Source organism: Gorilla gorilla, chromosome 10, assembly GCF_029281585.2.
Source record: "Gorilla gorilla gorilla isolate KB3781 chromosome 10, NHGRI_mGorGor1-v2.1_pri, whole genome shotgun sequence".
NCBI classification, from domain to species: Eukaryota; Metazoa; Chordata; class Mammalia; order Primates; family Hominidae; genus Gorilla; species Gorilla gorilla.
Window position 1 is genome coordinate 115,593,568 of NC_073234.2, and position 21,846 is coordinate 115,615,413.

Consider the following 21,846-nt stretch of genomic DNA (forward strand, 5'->3'; position numbering starts at 1 on the left):
CATAAATAGGGTAGCAAGGTCACTGTGTGGCTCTGTTGCCTACCCAGGCCCCTGGCCCCTTGGCTCCAGGCCTAAATGACTGCCTCCCTTTCCCAGAGTCCCATGCCTCCTTCCCCAGCTGCAGGGGTCTGTCCTGCAGACCCCAGCTGCCCAGCGGATGAATAACATACTCACACCGATATTCAGTGACAGAGCAGCTAAGGGGCCGGGCCATGCACAGAAAGAGTTGTGGCGGCCACAGGCCTTAACTAGCTGGCCCTCATGGCATTTATTCAGCACAGACTTAATGACAAAGGCTTTGAGTCAACACACCTGTGGGTAATTAACTCCCCCTGCCCCCAGGTAGAGAGCAATCATGCACCTGCGGATAATCAAAGGTTGGTCTTAGGACCACATGAGTAAACAAGCTATTCAGATAAACTCCCCCACATTCCCACGTTATTTGCTCTATTGCTATCAACTCAAGGTGAAGGGCATTAGGGGTAAAAAGGATTTCAGCCAAATCCTTTACTGAAGCTATGCAAACCTTCTGGCCTTCCAAGAAGGTTTGTGTCTATATCCTGTAACTTCATCTTAAAATTTTCCAACCACACTGACTGATCCCCTAAATCTCCCCATTTTCTGTTTTTTTGCATTCAGTCTTGTTCATTGGAGAGTACAGGTGTGCGCAGCAACAGGTCTGTCAGGCATGGTGGTCATTGCTCTTATTCCGGCTTTGCATCCTAAAATTAGTAAATAACATAAGACAAACATGAGTATAATTAGCAACATTCTTTTCCAATCAAGGAGTGACCCACCACCCCCCGCCCCCAGGAGCGGTGGTCTATCCAGGAGAGATGATCTCACACACCCTTCCATATGGCTGTTTGTTGGGTGTGTAGATCTACAGTTTGAAGGGATTCTAAAATTGTATTTTTAAGTTGCCTTATGTCTGCTGTTAAATTGTCATGAAAGGTTCCCCAGAGGTGTTGTTTCACCTCATCCCAACTATGCATTGACTGATTCCATGGTAGAGAAGTGACACAGATATGTTTATGCTCCCAGTCACAGTTTAATTGCTATTGGAATGCCAGTGCATCTTGTCACTCCCCCACATATTCCAAGGGCAGCCTCGAGGGCTTGCAGATGTGCAAGAATCTTTTGATCTATACCTTGCTGTAAGAGAAGTTCATTAGAAACATTTCTGGCCAAATTATCTACAAAAACAGCTGTTTATACTGATTCAGTAATAGATGCTACAGCCACACTAGCAGTTGCTAGGATGACTATGGCTGAGACTATGAAGGCTATAAGTGTGCCTATGAATCTTTCGGGTCTGACCTGGGACAGGGCACGATCTAAAGTGGGAAGGGCAGAGGAACCTTGCCAACCGCATGTCAAATTGACTGGTGGGAATGCCTCAGATTGTCTCCTTAATACCAAGACTCTAGTAATATTTATAATTAGATATATTGTAATTAGTAATACATGAGGTGAACCAAGGCTGTCCCTGCACCTGGGTCACAAACATGGAGTTTTGGGGTATAACAGAAATATTAGTTCCCACAAGGAAAACATATGGATGGGTAGTGCAAATCAGGCACTGATCAGTGTGATTATGAATAAAGGTTATAGTATAGTTGTGACTGGAATTATGATATGTCCAATGCCAGGTGTCAAAGGAGGTGCTAAGATGTCCCAAGCGCCACAAAGTGTCTTGGGGTGACATGGACTTTACTTGGGGTCTGGAATATCCCATCCCCCCATAGGCCCAAATCATAGGGGAATGGGACGTGGCTATGAAACTGTGATTGGTGCCATGATGGATGAGGACATTAGTAAGGCTGCCCTGCAAGTGGCTGTGGGGGCTCCAGTCTAAGATGTTATAATTGCCTAACTGGAGCATATGGGCTTATTCCCCATGACAGACCTCCCAGCTAAAGTGGAATCCATTACTTTTCCGGCTTTGTTCTGTAGCACAGGAAGGAATGTTTGGGAAAGTGGCATTGATTGCATCGCCCGGTTTGAGGCTACCTGCAGCTAGGAATGTTAAGGCATCTCCTTTGCCATGATGTAGCCATAATTGTGTTTGGGCAGGTACACAGTCAGGGTTAGAACCTTTATAACTTACACACAGTGGGAGGATAGTGGAATGATATGTAGTGTTACCTGGCACCTTAGTTTAATGTGTGCCATTAATGAGGGACCCCACTGGGGGTAAATCTATCCCTCCTAGCCAAGCAGTTATGTTATTAAAGGCTGAAAAGGAGGTGTCTGACCAGGTGACAGGGTGAAAGAAAGGTGGATCTAAAATATGAGCCCAATAGAGTGCACCAGGTACAGGTTTCAGACAAAGCAAGAGCATATGAAGTATCAATACCCTATGCGAGTTGCAATGTACAACAGAGAGCATAGCAACAAACAAATTATCTGGAGTGAATGGTGTCTGTGTCTGTAGCAGGATTCATTCAGCCTCCTGAGTTGCCGCCTTCAGCATCCCCCAGGTAATGTCCAGAGCTTGTTGCCGTCCGAGGATACGGCATTATCCAGGGTTGTGAGTCCTGTAGGGTCAGTTCTTTCATTTCTGCTACCAGGTTGGGTCCTAGTCACGTCATGGTATGGTTTGATGCGTCGTGCTGGAATCCAAAGAGGACCTGAAGGGGTGTGAACACAAGCATATCCTCTTCCCCAAGTTAACAATTCATTTGGACCACATCATACATTACTGTTCACATCTTTCCATAAAAATGCAGTTTTATGTCTTGAGAGGTTTTAGCAAAGTGCTTTTCTACAACGGACTGAAATTTGTCATCTAAATTTTAAAAATTAAGGGTAAATAAGGCTTGTGCCAATAATGTTGCAGGGTCCTTACCCATACTCCCCTTTTTTTGTTTTTTGAGCATATTTTTAAGGGTGGAGTGGGCACATTCTACTATGGCTTGTCCTTGGGGGTTATACGGGATGCCTGTGGAATGTTGGATGTTCCACATGTGACAAAATTGTTGAAATTGTGAGCTGGCATAAGCTAGATCATTATTAGTTTTAATTTTTGTGGGTTGCCCCATAAATGCAAAAGTTAAAAGAAGATGTTTAATGACATATCCAGTAGACTCTCCAGGAAGGGCGTTTGCACAAATTAAATGAGAATTGGTATCAATGGATACATTTACGTATCTAAGTTTTCCAAATTCAGGGATGTGTGTAACGTCTGTTTGCCATAACTTATTAGGTTCCAATCCTCTAGGGTTGAAGGAGGGTATGTGCCTGTGAGCTGGCAATCTCGACATTGCAGGATTATTTGTTTAGCCAGCCTCTGGGTAAGTTGAAATTGTTTAGACAAGTTTCTCCAGTTTTGGTAGAAAAATTGATGCGATTGGGTGGCTTGGTCAAGCACTGATGTCATAACCTGAAGGTCTGCTTCATCATTGCCATAAGCCAGTGAGCCAGGCAGTCAGCTGTGGCCCTGAATGTAATAAAAATAGGATGTGTACACTGATCTAGCAATTGCTGAAGTCAAAGAGCACACAGGGTGGGCTCCAGAGTGGACTTAATTAGGGCTGTCTCAAGGTTCTGCAGTAAATAAACAGAGTAAGCCAAGTAACTAACAATATTGAGGGGCTGAGTGGAAAAAGTTTCCAAAGCCAATATCAAGGCCCCACTCTCAGCTCTCTGAGTGTTAGTAAATCCAGATCAATTGATGGAATTATGTGGTCTCCACCGGACTGCCACTTTTCCATGTTTACTAGAACCATGAGTAAACAGTGTTAAAGCATTAGGTATGGGGGAGTGAACTATCTGTGGCCTGAATATATGACTTTACTGATTAACTGGATATAGGGAGATAGTGTTTTAGTCTCGGTATGTGAGCAAAGAATCCATTCTAGAAAGCGTAGCTCTGGGACCATTTGTCCTATTAACCCTGTAGGGGAGTGTTTAGTGGGAAAAATAAAAATAAACAATTGAACGGAATATTCTGGATCTATGAGATTTAGTTGTCTTTGAGAAATAGCCTGTTCTATTTCTTCCATCTCTCTCTCTCTCTTTTTTTTTTTTTTTTTGCTGCAGGGGTTAAATATCTGGGAGAATCCAGGGCTGTGTTACCCTTTAAGATAGAAAACAGGTTTTGCAGCTTATAAGTAGGAATGCCCAAGGTGGGGTGAAGCCAGTTAAAATTACCTAGTAATTTCTGATAACCATTTAAGGTCTGTAAGTTGCTAGTATTTAACATTTTGAGGTCTTACTGACCAGGAAGTATGTACCCAAGATACTTACAAGGAGAGGACATTTGTGCTTTTTCAGGTGCAATGATTAAACCACTTAGCTGTGCATTCTTTATGACAGAGGTATATAAACTTAAAAGCATTGGCTCCACTGGGGCTGCGAGTAGAATATCATCCATAAAATGAATAACCTTGCAATGAGGAAATTCTTTTCTACTGGGGAACAAAGCTTGATTTACATGATACTGACACATGGCAGCACTGTTTAGCATTCCTTGAGGAAGCACTTTCCAATGAAATCGGCAAGCTGACCTTTCAATATTGATAGCTGGTATTGTAAACGCAAATTTTTCTCTGTCTTGCTTTGCCAGGGGAATAGTGTAAAAGCAACAGTGGCCATTATTAGAAAGAGGTGTTTTAAATTCTTAAATTGTACTTAAATCTTAGCAGAGAATTATAATCTGGGATGTCGCTTGTATACAAGGAACACATGAAATTTTGCCATGGGCCACCCGCGGAGCCAGAGAGTCTAGCCAGCGGGTCCCGGGGCGGCGGCCATGTTGCGCTTGCTCAGGCGCTGCTTTTTGTCTGTGCCACCTTTTGTCTGTGCTGCTCCCACACCCTGCTGCCGCTGGGCAGCTGCTGCCAGCTGGGTGGACCTTCGTGCACGCCTCCTGCCCCTCCCTAGCAGGCCAGCTCTGGTGTGCTGGGCCTGGCTCCTTGTCACTGCTGCCTCTGTGCAGGCCGAGTTCCTGGAAGCACTCGCTGGCTCCAGCTCTGCGAGCTTCCTTTGCTGCCAAGTATTTCCTTCTGCCTACCACCCACTTGGCCACGCGGTTTCAGCCTCTAATGCTTTTTCTTAACTTTTTATAAGTGTTAAAAGAAATGGGTTTATATACCCAATTGCCCTGTCAACCTTGTATTACCAGGCAGGCTAAGAGCTCCCCCCTTAATGCCTCTTGCCTAAGAAAGGGTCCCATAGCTGTAGCATAGCTCTTGTCTTTTTTCCTATTTATTGGAGGAGGGGGCTCAGGCAAAACCTCCATTTCCTCTTTGTTATTTTGGCCTGGCGATATTGGGGCTGAGGGAAAAGGAGGTGGTAAAGCAGGTGACGGTTCCTCCTCCTTCCCCTTTTTAGGCTCTTCTGTGTATAATGGAGCCAGGGCTGCCCTGACTAAGGCCCATAGCATTAAAGATGATACTGGGACCCGTTGCCCTTGCACATGATGCTGATTAAGATTTCTCCCCACTTGTTCCCAGAGCTCTACGTCTAGCGTTCCTTTTTCTGGGAACTATGGGTTATGTGAGACAACAGTTTGCATTAGGTCCCTTAATTGAGCCTGTGAAAACGAGGCTCCACTAGTTTTAACCAGCTGCTTCAATACTTTTATATACTGTTCCTGTTGAGCTGATAACTGTTGTCCCATGATGAAACCCTAGCCTGAACAATCCCCGCCAAACTTGGAAATTCCGAGCGGGCATCAATGACTTACTGACTTACTGACTGCGCAGTTCTTTTCACCTTTGTTTTCGAGGGGTCCGTTGTGATCCTTCACAGTGTGCCTCACACGGGACACCACTTGCAGGGGTCTGTCCTGCAAACCCCAGCTGCACGGCAGATGAATAACATACTCAGACACCGATATTCAGTGACAGAGCAGCTAAGGGGCCAGGCTACACACACAAAGAGTTGTGCACCTTGACTAGCTGGCCCTGACAGCATTTATTCAGCATAGATTTAATGACAGAGGCTGTAAGTCAACACACCTGTGAGTAATTAAATTTGCCGACCACCGAGTAGAGAGCAATCATGCACCCGTGGATAATCAAAGGTTGGTCTTAGGACCACATGAGTAAACAAGCTATTCAATAAACTCCCCCACGTTCCCATGTTATTTGCTCTATTGCTATCAACTCAAGGTAAAGCGGATTACGCTGCTTTCAGCCAAATCCTTTACTGAAGCTATGCAGACTTTCTGGCCTTCCGGGAAGGTTTGTGTCTATATCCTATAACTTCATCTTACAATTTTTCCAACTACACTGACTGATCCCTTACAACCAGCCTTGAATCTCACATCCTTCCTCCCACCATTTAAACTAGGCCACAGACTGATGGAAAAGCAGAGGGAGCCAAGCACCATCTGCTAACTGTGCTACATGCCTAATGCTTTCCACGTATTATCTCATTTAATCCTCAGCACCTCCAAGAGGAAGGTGCTAACTTCCCTTTTAAGTTAAAGAAACCGAGACTTAGAGATGAAAAGTAGGTGATCAGTGGAGCCAAGGCCGGAATCTAGTTTGACTCTAAGGAGTCTCTTATACCGCCATCTCTTTCCCTATGTTTGGGGGGCTCCATGACTCTAGCTGGGATGATGATGTCCAGACCTAGGAGGAGCCCACCACTAAATGTCAGAGGGCGGGAAGCAAGAAACAGTCACAAGACTGCCCTGGAGGGTGCTGGGGTCACCTGTCCCCCAGGCTGGAGCTGCCTCTGGCTTCACACCTCGCTCCCCAGAGGCTGGTGCCCGCCTTCCAGCTCTTCTTGGATGGGGCAGGGTTACCGTCTCCTTTAGCTTGCCCAGCTTCTTTCCCAGCTCCCTCTTTACGTGCTATTCCAATTGCAGTGCACTGGTGATCTCCATGTTCTCGTTAGTCTGGACAGAGAGAAGCAATTGGCGGCCACCCACTGCAGCTGGAGACCCCAGAACTTGGTGTCTGCCTCCCATGGCACCGGGAAGGGTGGAGGCAGGTTAGAAAAATCATTTCCTCTTCCCCACAGCCATCAGAGCAGGGCTCTGGTTCACAGGTACCTTCAGAATTACCATCTCACATTAGGGGTACACTGCCTCATTTTATGGGTGGGAAAACAAAGGCCGGGAGTGCTAGGGAGGAGGGCAGGCTTTCCAGATGGGGTCACGCACCAGCTTTATGAATCCGTTCTGCAGCGGAGACAGCTACTCTTTGAGCTCGTGGTTCTGGGTGAGCACGTGGCTGATGGTGGTGCATTTGTTCTGCATGGTCTCCAGGATTTGCCTGCGTGACTCTGCCTGCTCCCCCAAGAGCTCGGCCACCTGCTCCAGCTCCAGCAGCCTCTCCTCCTACTCCTGGTTCGGGTGACTGAAGCCCTCAGTGTCTTGCTCCTGGGCTCGGAGCTGCCAGACTCTCCAGCTCCTTCTGCAGGTGGTCAGCCTCTGCTTGTAGCTGGTGCTCCACCTTGGAGGGCCCTGCTGGGAGTTCCAGGGGCAGGGGTTCAGGTAAGAAAGGAAGCAGACAGTAAGGGCCTCTCGATTCTCAAAAAAACCCTCCTCTTGGTCCACAGCTCCTCTCAGGCTCCCCAAACTTGGCCTCCCTGCTAATGATTCCTTGCACCCGGATATCAGCCAATCTTCCAAGCCACTTTCTGATACAGACAACTGTGGATGGCTGACAATGGACACGCTTCCCTCTTTGCTGATGGGAACACTGATTCTCATGGAGATTACCAGACTTGCCAACTCCTGGCACAGACCTCTCTCCCTCTGCCCCAAAGCCCTCCATCCACCCACCTCCCTGGGCATTCTAAGCCACCCCCACAGCTCTCTGACACCAGTCCTGCTCCCAGGTCACCACAGCCCCAGCTTACCCATCTGGTTACTCACTTCAGCCAAGCTCATCTACTGTTCTTATACCCAACTCATGCTATCCCCCTTCTCCTCTCTCAATGTGCACACCTGCCCAAAATACAGAGGGAAAGGGCCCTGAAGAGAAGGGCTGGTGGCTGGATAGGCTACCATCTCCCTCTCTGACCTTGCCTCCACACAGCCCAGACCCATGACCAACTCTGGCTATAGTCTTCCCATTTTACAGATGCCTAGAAAGATCAAGTGATCTATCTAAGGTGGGGGGCTGAAGGGTCAGGTCTCACCTGCTCCGACATCTGTTGCTTCCTCTGACACCACATGGCCCTCCCTTTCAGATTTTCAGCATACGTATCTCTCTCTGTTTGTAGTTATCTAACTGACTCCATTACCTCAAAGAATGGGTACAAAAGTTACAAAGGGCTGTCACTGGTCCTCACCTGCTCCTGGCCACCTGGGGTCATCTTCCTTCCACATCCCTCCCCTGCAAAGCCTCACCTGCCCTAGGTGTGCTTTCAGCTGTGCCTGCTCCTCCATGGCCTGCGGTAACTGCTGTTTCGCATCAGGGGCTTCACAGTGTCTTGAAAACTGGATGGTGAAGAGTGAGAAGTTTAGATTTGGGGAGCCCGGGCCGTTCCACACAGTGCCCCTTAAAAGGGCTAGGGCTAGGCTTAATGTACAACTCAGTCAATACGACTCTGCTGTCAAGTTTCTTTGCTTTAGAAATAAAAAATTAAATAATTTTAAAAAGATCTCAGGCTGGGCATGGTGGCTTACGCCTGAATCCCAACACTTTGGGAGGCTGAGGGAGGTGGATCACTTGAGCTCAGGAGTTCAAAATCAGCCTGGGCAACATGGTGAAGCCCCATCTCTACAAATACAAAAATTAACCAGGCGTGGAGGTGTGCGCCTATGGTCCCAGCTACTTGAGAAGCTGAGGCAGGAGGAGCGCTTGAGCCTGAGAGGTAGAGACTACAGTGAGCCGAGATCACACCACTGCACTGCAGCCTGGGTGACAGAGAGAGAGAGAGAGAGAGACCCCATTTCAAAAAAAAAAAAAATCTCTACTCTCTATTATTACCCATGGAATAGTGAAAGTGGACTCCATCTCAAAAAATAAAAATTAAAAAAAAAAAAAGACACACAGGAGACTACATAGAGTAGGATTCCATTTATATAAAATTTTTTGTAAGTCAAAGCTATAATGACAGAAAGCAGATCAGAGGTTGCCCAGGGCCAGGGATTAAGGGAAGGGATCAACTGCAAAAGAGCATGAAGGCATTTTTAAAGGTGATGGAAATGTTCTATTTATCTTGATTGTGGAGGTGTTTACATCAATGTGTATAATTTCTAAAATTCATCAGCCTATTCACCTAAAATAAGTGAACTTATTGGAGGTAAATTATACCTCAATGAAGTTACTAAAATAAACATGCAAATAAACACAGAAGAGGAAGAAATGTATAATGTGGTGTTTTCTGAGGTAGATTAAAAGTAAGGAGGGAAAAGGTGGTTTCATCTCTATTTGAATCAGGCAGATGATATTCTCAGGTAAAACAGTCATTTCTCAATGTGTGTGGTTTTTTGTTTTTGTTTTTGTTTTTTTGAGATGGAGTTTCAGTCTTGTTGCCCAGGCTGGAGTGCAGTGGTGTGATCTTGGCTCACTGCAACCTCTACCTCCTGGGTTCAAGTGATTCTCCTGCCTCAGCCTCCCCAGTAGCTGGGATTACAGGCGCCTGCCACCACCCCCAGCTAATTTTTGTATTTCTAGTAGAGACAACGTTTCGCCATGTTGGCCAGGCTGGTCTCAAACTCCTGACGTCGTGATCTGCCTGCCTTGGCCTCCCAAAGTGCTGGGATTACAGGCGTGAGCCACCACACCCCGCCCCTCAATGTGTTTTTCAAAGCATATCGTGTTTCCTTTTTACTTGTACTTTAAACATTCAGAAGAATGAAGAGAAATTATATAACACACTTATGTTCTCATCACACTGTTACAACATGTGAATGTATAACCTTTTGCTAACTGTTTTAACAAAGAGTCACTGTTTAGAACTCATATTCACTTTCTCATGGCTTATTTACTTAGGACCAAGAGGGAGCTGGTCAACAACATAAAGCATCTTGCACATGCTATTTATTTCCTAAGTCTCTTCCAGAGCCTGGCATTGTGCCACGCATCTTCATAAAACACTGCATAAAAGGATTCTAGTCAATTCCCATGTGACCTAATGAGCAAGATACTGTATAAAGTCTGATTTTATAAAAATTATAAAAAATTATAACAGTGTAGAGAAAGCTATTTCAAAATAGCTGCTCAGGAAGAAAACTCTCACAAATGCTTACTTTACTTTTGCTCGTTTTTTTGACACGCCGCTGGACTCAGTGTACCACGACGTTTCAGTGGCCCTGCCTACGGCAAGGATCTCACAACAGCCTTCTCTTAGGTGGTATGTGACTACTAACACCATCAATTTTAGGAATTCAATTCTCCTTGCCACTTGCCCTAGCCGTCAAATTGTGCTCCTTGGCTCTGCTTCCTAAAGGGGGAAGGCAGGAAAGAGGAGTAAGAACAGGGACACCCCACATGGCCCGGGGAGAAAGAACAGCAATTTCAGTGACTTAGAACTGCCACACACCCTCCTTCCTCCCACAGTGGTTCTGTGTTCCCAGCCTGTCGCAAGCCGACTCACACAAAGCTGTGCTCTAACCTGCTGGGGGTGCGGTGCCACTTGCCAAGCCTTGGGTAACAGAGAAATGGAATCAGGCTCAAAGTGAAAGCCTCCTGAAACTGAAACACTATATAGCCAGTTCCTGTTTTAGCTCTTTTGTGGCGAAACCCAATTCTGGAACTGTACAACAAGGGGGTCATTAGGGTGCAGACTTTTCAGACACACTCACCCCATCTGCTCTGGCCCACAGAGGCCTCGGTGGTAACCATGTGTCCTGCCTGTGCATTCTACTGCGGAGCTCACAGCTGGTTTAAATGAGGCTATTTTTTAAGCTGGTGTTAGAGTCTGTTCTATGGCAGTATCTGCTGTTTAAAGATCCCAATCTCATTTGACAGATCTTTGAGAGGGCCTTCTGTGTTCTCCCAGGCATTGTGCTAGGTGCCCACCTATAAACACTCAGCTGCTCTGAAATAGAAAGTGCCAGCAAGCAGCAAAACAGCACCTTAGTAGGGGCTGTGTTCAGCCTGAGCTTTTTTTAAACAAATACCAGTGATCGGTGTCATCCTTAAGAAAACTGCTTTCTACGCTTACATATTTCAGATGGAAGTCTGAACAGTTTAAAAATGTCTTAACTAAAACAGTAATAATTTTTTTGACATGCGTTTTTTGACATGCGTTTGAATTCTGATAACCAGCTAGAATTTACAAGTTGACAGAATTGTTGGGAAATGTTCCATCAAATCTCTTTCGAGTTAACTCCTCCACAAACTGCCTGCACAGCCACATTTTAGGCAACACCACAACCTCTTCAGCAGTGGGATGACATGGCGGAGGCAGAGGGTTTGCACTTGCCAGGACTTCGTGCACGGGAGGGAGGTAGGCTACCACTGCTGCCAGCTCCCTCCCTCCCTCAAGACTACAAGCCCTGTTGAGGGAAACAAAGGTTGGGGGTGCAGGGAGGAGGTTGTTGGGGAGGATTCCTCTGTAGCCATCCCAATAAAGTTGACTCAGTATTTCCTCCTCCACAAATTAATTCCTCAAATATATTCTCACAAGGACACAGATATATATATATACACATATATACACACACAAGGATACCAGAAAAATGCTATTTGAAATGACAAAAAAAAGTAGAAACAAGCAGATGTCTGTGGCTAGGAAACTGGTTAAATTAGGGTGCATTCATATAACTGAACTCTGTTAGAACAAGAGCTCTAATAAAGACTAACAAGTTAAGACATTCCAGATAAGTGCCTATATAATGCCCCAGTTCAAAGGGGCATGGCAAATGGCCCTACACTCCCCACCATTGCTAACCCCTCCTGACTCACCTGCAGGTAAGAGCACAGCTTTGGCATAAGTGGGCCTCATGACATGGTAAATATAGAGAAACCGTGTTTGAAGGAAGAGTGAGTGGAATTCTAAGTCACTGAAATAGCTATACACTAAAACAGTGGATACTGTATGATCCCTCTGTGTAGATCACATATACACCGAGCAAAATTTCAGGGTGCATACATAACCAATTTCAGTTCTAGTGGTGACTTCTGGGAAGTGGACTTAGAAGGATTTTCATTTTTAACTGTGCACCCATCAGCAATGGCTGATTTTTCTTTTTATACACATGCATGACTTTTACAATGAAGTACAAACACACAACTAAGAAGGCAGGCCAAATGGGGAATCTGTCAGGTGGCAGGCCTGCAAGCCAGAGGTCACTTGCTATGGTTTGAACGTCCCCTCCAAAACTCACGTTGAAATGTAATTGTCACTGTGATAGTATTAAGAGGTGGAACTATTAAGAGGTGATTAGGCCATGAAGGCTCAGTCCTCACGAATGGATTAACGCTGTTATCTCAGGAGTGGGCCTAGATTCAACTGCAGAAGAGGAGATGGCAATGTGGCCAGGGAAGCAGAGATTACAGCAAGCCAGCCATAGACCAAGCAATGCCAGCAGCCACCAGAAGCTGGAAGAGGCCCGGAACCGACTTTGCCCTGGAGCCTCCAAAGAAACCAGTCCTGTCGACACCTGAACTTAGGCCTAGTGAAGCTGATTTTGAACTTCTGGCCTCCCAAACTATCAGAGAATTAATATGTGTTGTTTTAAACCATCAAGTTTTTGGTAACTTGTTACAGCAGCCAGAGCAAATTAATACAATCACTCTCTAAAAAGCTATTGCCCTTCAAACCGAGGACTTTGAGAGGCTGCTTTCTGCTGTGGTCCAGGCTTCAGTTGGCATTCGAGTTTGGGGCATTAATGTCCAAAGTTAGAATACATTTACTTCTGATATGACGTCTTTTGATCCTGAGGATCTGGGAGGGTGTCATCAGAAAGACCCTTTCCAAAATACTCTGGACATTTACCTGGACAGATGAGTACATCATCCTTCCAATTCTAACACATTAGAGCAAACACCTAATAAAACATGCACAGCCTCAAATAAACCAAACATCTAAGAAACAATACTCTTGTTGTAGAACTTTCAGACAGGTACAGCTCCACTGGTTCCCTACTGCCCAAAGGGCAGACACCCCCACCCCTTCACCCTGGGCTCCCTGGCCTCCTCAGCTCCTCTTCTATCCTCACCCCCTTAAGCACCCTATGCACCTGGCACGAGAACCCATGCCACTTGTGAGACACACCCTGTTCTGACTTCCTTGCCTCTGCACGGGTGTCCTTGAACTTGCATTTCCCCTTGGCCAGTCCCTCTCCATCGCTCAAGCCCTTTAAGTCAAAACTCGTCTTCACAGCAAAACCATCACTAGCCTCTCCCAAAACCCACACCGCAAAGAATAAGCCATTTCTTCCTGGTGCACCCAGGGAGGCTGTGACATGCTGGGTTCAGCCTTGAACTGCACCCTACGGCACCTGTGGCAGAGGACTCACAGGCCTTGCCTGTCTTCCTGAGAACCCTTCAAACTGCTGAAGGCAGGAAGGGACAGCCTCTTACCCAAGGGAACAACCTCAGCCCCATCCCACAGTGAGGGGGAGAGGAAAATGCAGCGGGGAGGGAGGGAGCGCCAGCTGCACAGCCAGGCAGTCCTGCAGAATGGGCTTCTCTAAACTTGAGTGGTGACCCACTGGGGGCCAGGATATCAAATTAAGAAGATAAGAAGTCAATTTTGAGGGGACAAGCATTTTTTTTAGTATTAAAAGAGAAAATAGTACTTAGCTTTACTATATGTAGCAGTGACATTTTTCTTTCAGTTTTATGTACATACTGACAGTATACATTTACATACAAAGGTGTATTATCTGCTGTCGGTTCCCAGTCAAAAAAGTGAACAACACTGTGTCTGAAGGTAACATCCTTCCCAGTGTCCAGAATTGGTTCCTTTTGGTGGGTTCTTAGTCTCGCCAACTTCAAGAATGAAGCTGCGGACCTTTGCGGTGAGTGTTGCAGCTCTTAAAGGTGGCACGGACCCAAAGAGTGAGCAGCAGTTAAGATTTATGATGAAGAGTGAAAGAACAAAGGTTCCACAGCGTGGAAGGGGACCCAAGCAGGTTGCCGCTGCTGGGTGGGGTGGCCAGCTTTTATTCCCTCATTTGTCCCCGCCCACATCCTGCTCATTGGTCCATTTTACAGAGCGCTGATTGGTCCATTTTACAGAGTGCTGATTGATCCATTTTACAGAGTACTGATTGGTGCGTTTACAATCCTTTAGCTGGACACAGAGCACTGATTGGTGCGTTTTTACAGAGTGCTGATTGGTGCACTTACAATCCTTTAGCTAGACATAGAGTGCTGATTGGTGCATTTACAATCCTTTAGCTAGACACAGAGCGCTGACTGGTGTGTTTAAAATCCTCTAGCTAGACAGAAAAGTTCTCCAAGTCCCCACTCCACCCAGGAAGTCCAGCTGGCTTCACCTCTCACCAGGAGGCCAAACAAAAAGGACAGTGCTGAGAGGAACTGTCGTCCTGCTAGGGAAGGGAGTGTGGCACAAAGGCAGGTGGGTGTGGGCAGACCCCCCCTGCCACAGGTGTGCAGGGCAGAGGATGATGAGCCCCAAGCAGCAGGAGCAGGAGCAGTAGAGCAACTCTGCCCCTGAAAGGGTCTGGAGCCTTCCCTCATCACTCTTCCTCAAGTCAGTGCTGGACACCCACCATGTACCAGGCCGTGTGAGGCACTGGGGTAAACCAGAAACAAGACAGACAGGGTCCCTGCCCCATGGAGCTCCCAGCCTTGCAAGGGAGCTAGACCACAGATGAGTACACAAAGAAATACAGTAACTACAAGCAGTGGTAAGGGCTGTGAAGGAGAAGCACGGCAGTGAGGAGTGGGAGGAACAGGGAAGGCTTCTCTGAAGAACGAGCAGAAGTAACCAGAGAAGAGACAGCCCGCCCTGCAAAGGGACAGCCTGAGGCAGGGCCTGTCGGGAAGACGATACATCTGAAGAACTGCAAGAAGTCAAGTGGGCCTGCAACAGAGGAAATGACAGGAGTCAGACCCCATGGGACCCTGAAGGCCATGTTCAGCAGCACAGCCTTCGGCCTAAAGCAATGAGAAGCCTCTGAAAGGCTGAGGCAGTAGATTGAATTGATTGAGGTCCCTTAGAATTGGGTCCCTGCAACAGGTGGACCCAGGACCGGCAGAGAATGAAGACAGCCGTCCCTCCTCAGCCCCCAACTCTAAATATAACAGAAGACATGGCCCAGTTGCTCCCTTGGTGGCCCTGGATAAGACAGGCTGAAGTTCTCTGAGCCTCCGCTTCCCATGCTGAGTCATGGTGAAAGGTCTCTGAGTCTACAGGCCGAAGCCACTGCTCCTCTCATGACCGCAGTGATTTCCATGGACAGTGTTATGCAACGGCGGCCCTTCTGATACGTGGGGCCCTGGGAGCGTGTGAACTGATCGAGACCAAGAGGACTGATGGGACACAACTGCTAAGCACAACCTCATGCTCCTGGGAGCTATCAAAGAAGACCAGGCACCAATGCAGCAACACACACACACAGCCCAGCCAACTTCACGCAACTGCTGAAACTCCACGGGCCCAAAAGCAAGTCGCCTTCCTTCCTGCTTCCTTCTCTAGAAGGTCTGTTTTTCAAAATGTCAATGTGAGGCAGCAGCATGGTGACTACATGCCTTGTCTTTCTTGGCAGACAGAGCCATGCCTTCCAACGACGAAAATTACAAATACCACGTTACGGCTCCTGGACAGGAACAACTTCTCCCAATTCACCAAACATCTGGGTGCCTGCTTTGAGCTGGTTTGCGCCCTCTGCTGCAAACGGGGGCTGAAGAGACAAGTCACTGTCACGACTTTAGAGTCCTAGACACTAAAACCATAATAGATTCTTGGGAACCCCCGCCATGCTCACAGATAACTCTTTCTACCAGGCCTGAGTGGGTCAAGAACGAAGCAAAAACTAAGAGTCAGAGCAGGGCCAACGGCAGGGCCCGCAGAAGACCTATGGGAGGGAGGCCTGGAAGGAAGAGCACACCTTCCCGGCCAGCTCAGCCCTCACAACTGCCCTTGAGAAAGGCACCCTGTCCACTCGACCCAAGGGAGTAGAGACACACTTCACCTACTGGCTCAAAAGAGTCAGAGGGGCAACAGTGGCAGCAATGCCAGCAGGCCTGGGGTGTGTAGCCACCATTTACAGAGCACTTACAATCAGTCAGGCAGTGTGCTAGGCATTTCTTATTTGTAACCTTAACAACACTCTCACCGATCCAGAGAGGGAGAGGTTTACACACACACACACACACACACACACACACTACAAGAGGATATGAGGGCTTAAAGCTTGGGTTAGGCAATAAGCATCTGGCATCCTCTAAGCATGAAAGGCACAGTAGTGAACTACACTGACAAAATCTCCTCCTAGGAGGTGATGCTCTAGTAGGACACAACAGCAGATGCTCAAAGACTAGATCAGGGAGCAAAACCATCCTGAATCTCTAGCCGACTGAGGGCCCCCTGTGCTGGCTGGTGAGCTACTGCCTACTGGACAATCATGAAAGCCACAGTCTCCCTAGGGATCCTCTCAGCTCCTTGCCCCTCAGATGGTGTCACACATCCGAGTGCTCAGGATGTTTACTGAACTGAGCACTTTAGGCAGAGTATTTCACAGAACACTAGTTAGAAGCCACTAATTAGTCACGACTACCTAGTTTACCATTTCCACAATACATTCATTCTGTGAAAGCAAACGAAACCCAGCTGAGGGCTAGCCTGATACGATATAGGTAAACACCCAATCAAATATCATTAAGACCCCACTACATAAATACCAGAACTGAAAACTGCTGATGAAAATGCCCTTCCCTCTCCCAATCTGAGATACAATGGCAGGGTCCTTTTCTTTCTTTAGAGGAAGGGGTTGTTACTGTTTATATTTTGTTCCGACTGGAGGTGGGAAGTCTGCACCCCAGTGCCTCAAAGGTAAAAGCGTCTGACCAAGGAGACCTGTCTACCCTCATCAGATGCCTCAGTGAGGTGGGAGGTGGTACACCTCCACCCCGAATGCATCTGACCCCTCCTTTCATTTCTCAAGAAATTGTTATCTCCATGGCGGAAGGAAACTGGCAATGTGCATACAAGCAAAGCAAGTGCAGCAGGAGAGAAGTCAATGCTAAGGGCCATTAGGAATCCTTCAGGAAAGGAAGTCCACCGGGGTGGGGCTGGCCCCAGCCACACATACCTGCCAAAGTGAGCTTCATCCATCACAGCACCCCCAACTCAGAAACAATTAAGAAGCAACTGCTCCAAATAGGTTCAGCTTTGCATTTAGCTACTTTTAAATGTTTGCCAGTACATAACATATAAATACTTCAACCCTTCATACACAAACAAGATAATCCTCCAACCTAGTTAAATAAAAATACTGGGCATGACCAAACCATCAGTGCCACGGTCTGAATGTCTGTGTCCCCGCAAAATTCCTATGTTGAGACCTAGTCCCCAAGATAATAGTAGTAAGAGTGAAGCCTTGTGGGAAGTGATTAAGTCATGAGGGCAGAGCCCTCTGGAATGAGATCAGGGTCCTTATAGAAGAGGCCAGAGTGGTAAAAGGGATTTCAGGAGAAAAATACACTTAGCTAGGTAGCTAGATACATACATACATATATATGTATACATACATGGATATATACATACATATATATGTATACATAGATGGAGGCCCCAGAGGGAACTTGTCTGTCCCTTCTGCTGTGAGAACACTGCTAGAAGGCATCATCTCTAAAACAGAGAGTGAGCCCCCACCAGACACCAAATCTGCTGCTGTCTTCATCTTGGACTTCCCAGCCTCCAGAACTATGAGAAATAAATTTCTGTTGTTCATAAGCTACCTTGTCTATGGTATTTTATCACAGCAGCCCAAATAAACAAAGACAATCAATTTGGGAGAAGAAAAAGAAAGAAAAAAAACGATTTGTCAAACTCTGCTTAAAACTCTTCACTGACTCTATAGCTCTTAGGACAAAGACCAAAATCCTGCCCTGACCCAAGCCCTGCCTCTTCCAAAGGCTATGTCCCCTTCACCCCTAGCTGCCACCAGGCACTCCTTGAGTCCCACATGCAAACAGCACTCCCACCTAAAGGCCTCTGTTTATGCCACTTCCTCTCCCTAGAACACTTTACTCCCCCTCTCCATGCCCCCCAGTCAACACCAACTCGTCCTTTGTGTCTCAGCTGGAATGTCGCTTCTTCAGGAAAGTCTTTCCTAGCCCTCCCCAACCCCTAAACCACATCAAGATCCTGAACTATACATGAACTGCCTCTCTTTCCTTTCAAACTTCCTAGCACTGGTTGGTATTTGTTATATTTTATTAATATCTGTTCCCTGGATACTGACAGCTCCACGAGGACAGGGACTATCTTGTCCAGTCATATCCCTAGTGCCTAATCACACACAGTGAGTGAGTGAGTGGGAAGCTCCCGAGGCCTTCCTAGAACACAAGTCAGTGAACTACAGCCTGGGGTCATTTCCAGCCTCTGCCTATTTCTGTACAATCTACAAGCCAAGAATGGTTTTAACATTTTTATTTTGCTATTTTGTTTTTTTGAAACAAAAAACAGCCTGTCACCCAGGCTGGAGTACAGTGGTGCAAACACAGCTCACTGCAATCTCTACCTCTTGGGCTCAAGCAATCCTGCCTCAGCCTCCCAAGTAGCTGGGACTACACTCATTTGCCACCACATCTGGCCAGTTTTAAAATTTTTGTAGAGATGGGGTCTCACTTTGTTGCCCAGGTTGGTCTTGAACTCTTGGGCTCAAGTGATCCTCCCACTTTGGCCTCCCAAAGTGCTGGGAGGAGTACCGGAATGAGCCACTGTGCCCAGCTAACATTTTTAAATGGCTGAAAACAATTAAAAGAATATTTTGTGAAATGTGAAAATTACATGAGATCCAAATTTCAGAGTACATAATTAAAAATCAGAACGCAGCTATACTCATTCAAAGGTTGTTTCTGTACTACTACAGCAGAATAGTGACAGAGATGGCAGAGTGTGCAAAACCAAAATACTCTGTGGCCCTTTACATAAAAAGTTTGCCCCTGCTGTAACAGTGTCCTCGAAGTCCTGACTATGGGCATGAAATACAAGATACCTGAAAATACAGAACTGACTGTAAGTAAGCTTTCTCCTCTGGGGAAGGGTGAGTCATAACCCCCTTTTGGATTCCCAATATCTGTTCTATTCAGTGGGCATTTACTGAATGGCTGCCTCCTCTATGACATGAAGCAAGAATGGCATGTAATACATCGGTACATTTGGGAGTTCTGGCTGATCAGTTCTAAAGCGTCACCAAAACCAGTGCTTACTGGGTAACCATTTTCTATTCATTCATTCAACAAGTGTCTACCTGGGCACCATACCTTAGTCAGTTTACGCTGCTATAACAAAAACACCACAGACTGAGTGGCTTAAACAACACAAATTGACTCCTTAGCTCTGGAGACTAGAATGTCCAAAATCAAGGTGCTGGTCAATTTGGTTCCTGGCAAGGGCCCTCTTCCTGGTTTGCAAAGGAATGCCTTTTCGCTGTATCCTCATAGGTGGAGAGGGAGATCATCTCTCCAGGGTCTCGTTTATAAGGGCACTAATACCATTCATGAAGGCTCCACCCTCATGATCTAATTACCTCCCAAAGGCCCCACTTCTAAATATCATCACATTGGGAGTTGGAGCATCAACATATGAATTTTTCAGGAACACAAATGCAAACACTGGTCTATAGCAAGCCTCCTTTGTGCCAGATACTGTTGCGTGAACTGAGGATACAACAGTTCTTAGGGAGTTCACCCTCTGGCGGGTAGGAAATAGGTTGGGGACTCCCCTGCAATGAGGACTGTGTGAAAGGCAGTGGAAGATGGAATGCCATTGTGGTATCACAAGCACAATACTGGACTTGCCTTGAAGGAACTTACTAATTGGAAAGCCTTGAAAAGTTTAAGTCCCCATAACTTAAAGGTTAAATAATGCTTCAAGACTGAGTAGATGCTCCAGGGTAGAACAACTTAGGAGAACCATACAGCAAAGAATGCTGGTTCACCACATCTAGTTTGTACTGAACACACTCTGATTACCCAAGCCAATACATGTTTGTCATTAAGAGCAATTTCAACAACAGGGAATGCATACTCCCACAAAAGTGGGTTAAGAATAGGTGTACATAGCTATTCTGTTACGTGTGGCTCGGAAACCAACACACATGTCCATTTGAGCACCAAGCACCTACAAGAAGGGAGCAGAGGAAGGAAATCATTTGCTGACTGTCTGATGACACTCTCTTGCTCTGAAGACTGCAGAGATCTGGAAGAGCAAGGCTGTTTAAACTTCACCCTCAGTCAATCACATGCTCTCCTTCCCCTAAGTGCCTCAGATTCCAGTAAAGCTCCAGGAGAAGCCTCCAGCCCCCCTACACACACAGAGATATGCACACAGTAGCGTCAGCCTCTGCTAGGCCCTTACAACAGTTTGCAGATATGTCCAGTAAAAGGTACTATGCATCCTGGTAAAGAACTGGGCAGTAAAATGTTCCTGGTGACACTCACTGTCCAAAAAGGACAGCTATCAAATACAGTAAAAGGAAAGACTACTATACCTTATCTGATCCAAAACAATTAATATCCAAAGTCAAAAAAAGTAGACTTGTCAGACCGGACAATACAATTAGATATTCCACATTTTGGACACTCACTGTTCCTGGAGCCTCTACTTTCAGAGAGGGTCTGAGTCTAGCTTCATGACATCAGCAAAATTACATACCCTCTCCAGCCTCTATTACCTCATCTGTAAAATAAGGCACCAGATCAGATCCCTAAGTTTTGGAATAGAGGAGTTTACCAAGAAATTCTTGTATCAGCTTTCATTAAGACTCACATAGTAAAACATTTTGGAAAAGCCCAACAAAACCACAGCTTCTCCAGAGAAGGCTCAAAGATGCTTTAAAATAAGAAAAATATATAATACTATAATAAGAAAATTGCTGATTTTTCTTTACTTTTTAACCCTCTGTGAAAAGAAATGGTATTTGTAAAATTATACACAACTAGCTGAAGTCTGAGCAGGGCTAAAACCTAACTTAAAAATCCTTAGAAATCAGGGTCTCCTCTATGGCTGGACAGCCCTAAAGTGAAACATTAAGGCTTATGGGAATCAGTTCTTGGATCTGAAAGATGAAAAGGAAGATAAATCGGTAATTTCCTTATTTACCACCATAAAGTTTTTACTTCTAGAGCTCAAAAGAAATAATGGTACAATGAAATTTATCTTTCTTAAAACACACCCCTGGCCGGGCACAGTGGCTCACACCTGTAATCTCAGCACTTTGGGAGGCCAAGACAGGCGGATCACCTGAGGTTGGGAGTTCGAGACCAGCCTGACCAACATGGAGAAACCCCGTCTCTACTAAAAATACAAAAATTAACTGGGCGTGGTGGCGCACACCTGTAATCCCAGCTACTCGGGAGGCTGAGGCAGGAGAATTGCTTGAACCTGGGAGGCGGAGGTTGTGGTGAGCTGAGATCGCACCATTGCACTCCAGCCTGGGCAACAAGAGCGAAACAATGTCTCAAAACAAACAAACAAACAAACAAAAAACACCCCTGCTGTAAAACCCTGATCCCTTCTTTTGGAAAGCCTTGCCTGTTTCCATTTCCATTGTTGTAAATAGCCAACACTCGAGGCCTCAGGTATTATCTTACTCTGTGACCAATTTAATTTTACATGTCAAAATATTCCTCCATTGTCAGTAACCCAAAGGAAAATATTTCCTTTTCTTAAAAAAAAAAAGAAATACTCTGAACCTACAACAAGATGAATAGCGGCCAGGCACAGTGGCTCGTGCCTGTAATCTGAGCACTTTGGGAGGCCGAGGCGGGTGGATCACCAGAGGTC

The 21,846-nt window shown here is 46.2% G+C and overlaps 1 protein-coding gene across 1 annotated transcript in view; it reads right to left on the minus strand.

Annotated features, from left to right (window-relative positions):
- Nucleotides 1-21,846, minus strand: part of LOC134756604 (uncharacterized) — a 25,568-nt gene continuing 3,722 nt past the window's right edge. The window contains exons 3-4 of the mRNA XM_063694540.1: nt 8,315-8,404; nt 1-7,426 (exon numbers count right to left, since the gene is read on the minus strand). Of these exons, the coding sequence (XP_063550610.1) occupies nt 7,298-7,426; nt 8,315-8,404 (219 nt within the window). The 3' untranslated portion in view covers nt 1-7,297. The remainder of the gene's footprint in view (nt 7,427-8,314; nt 8,405-21,846) is intronic.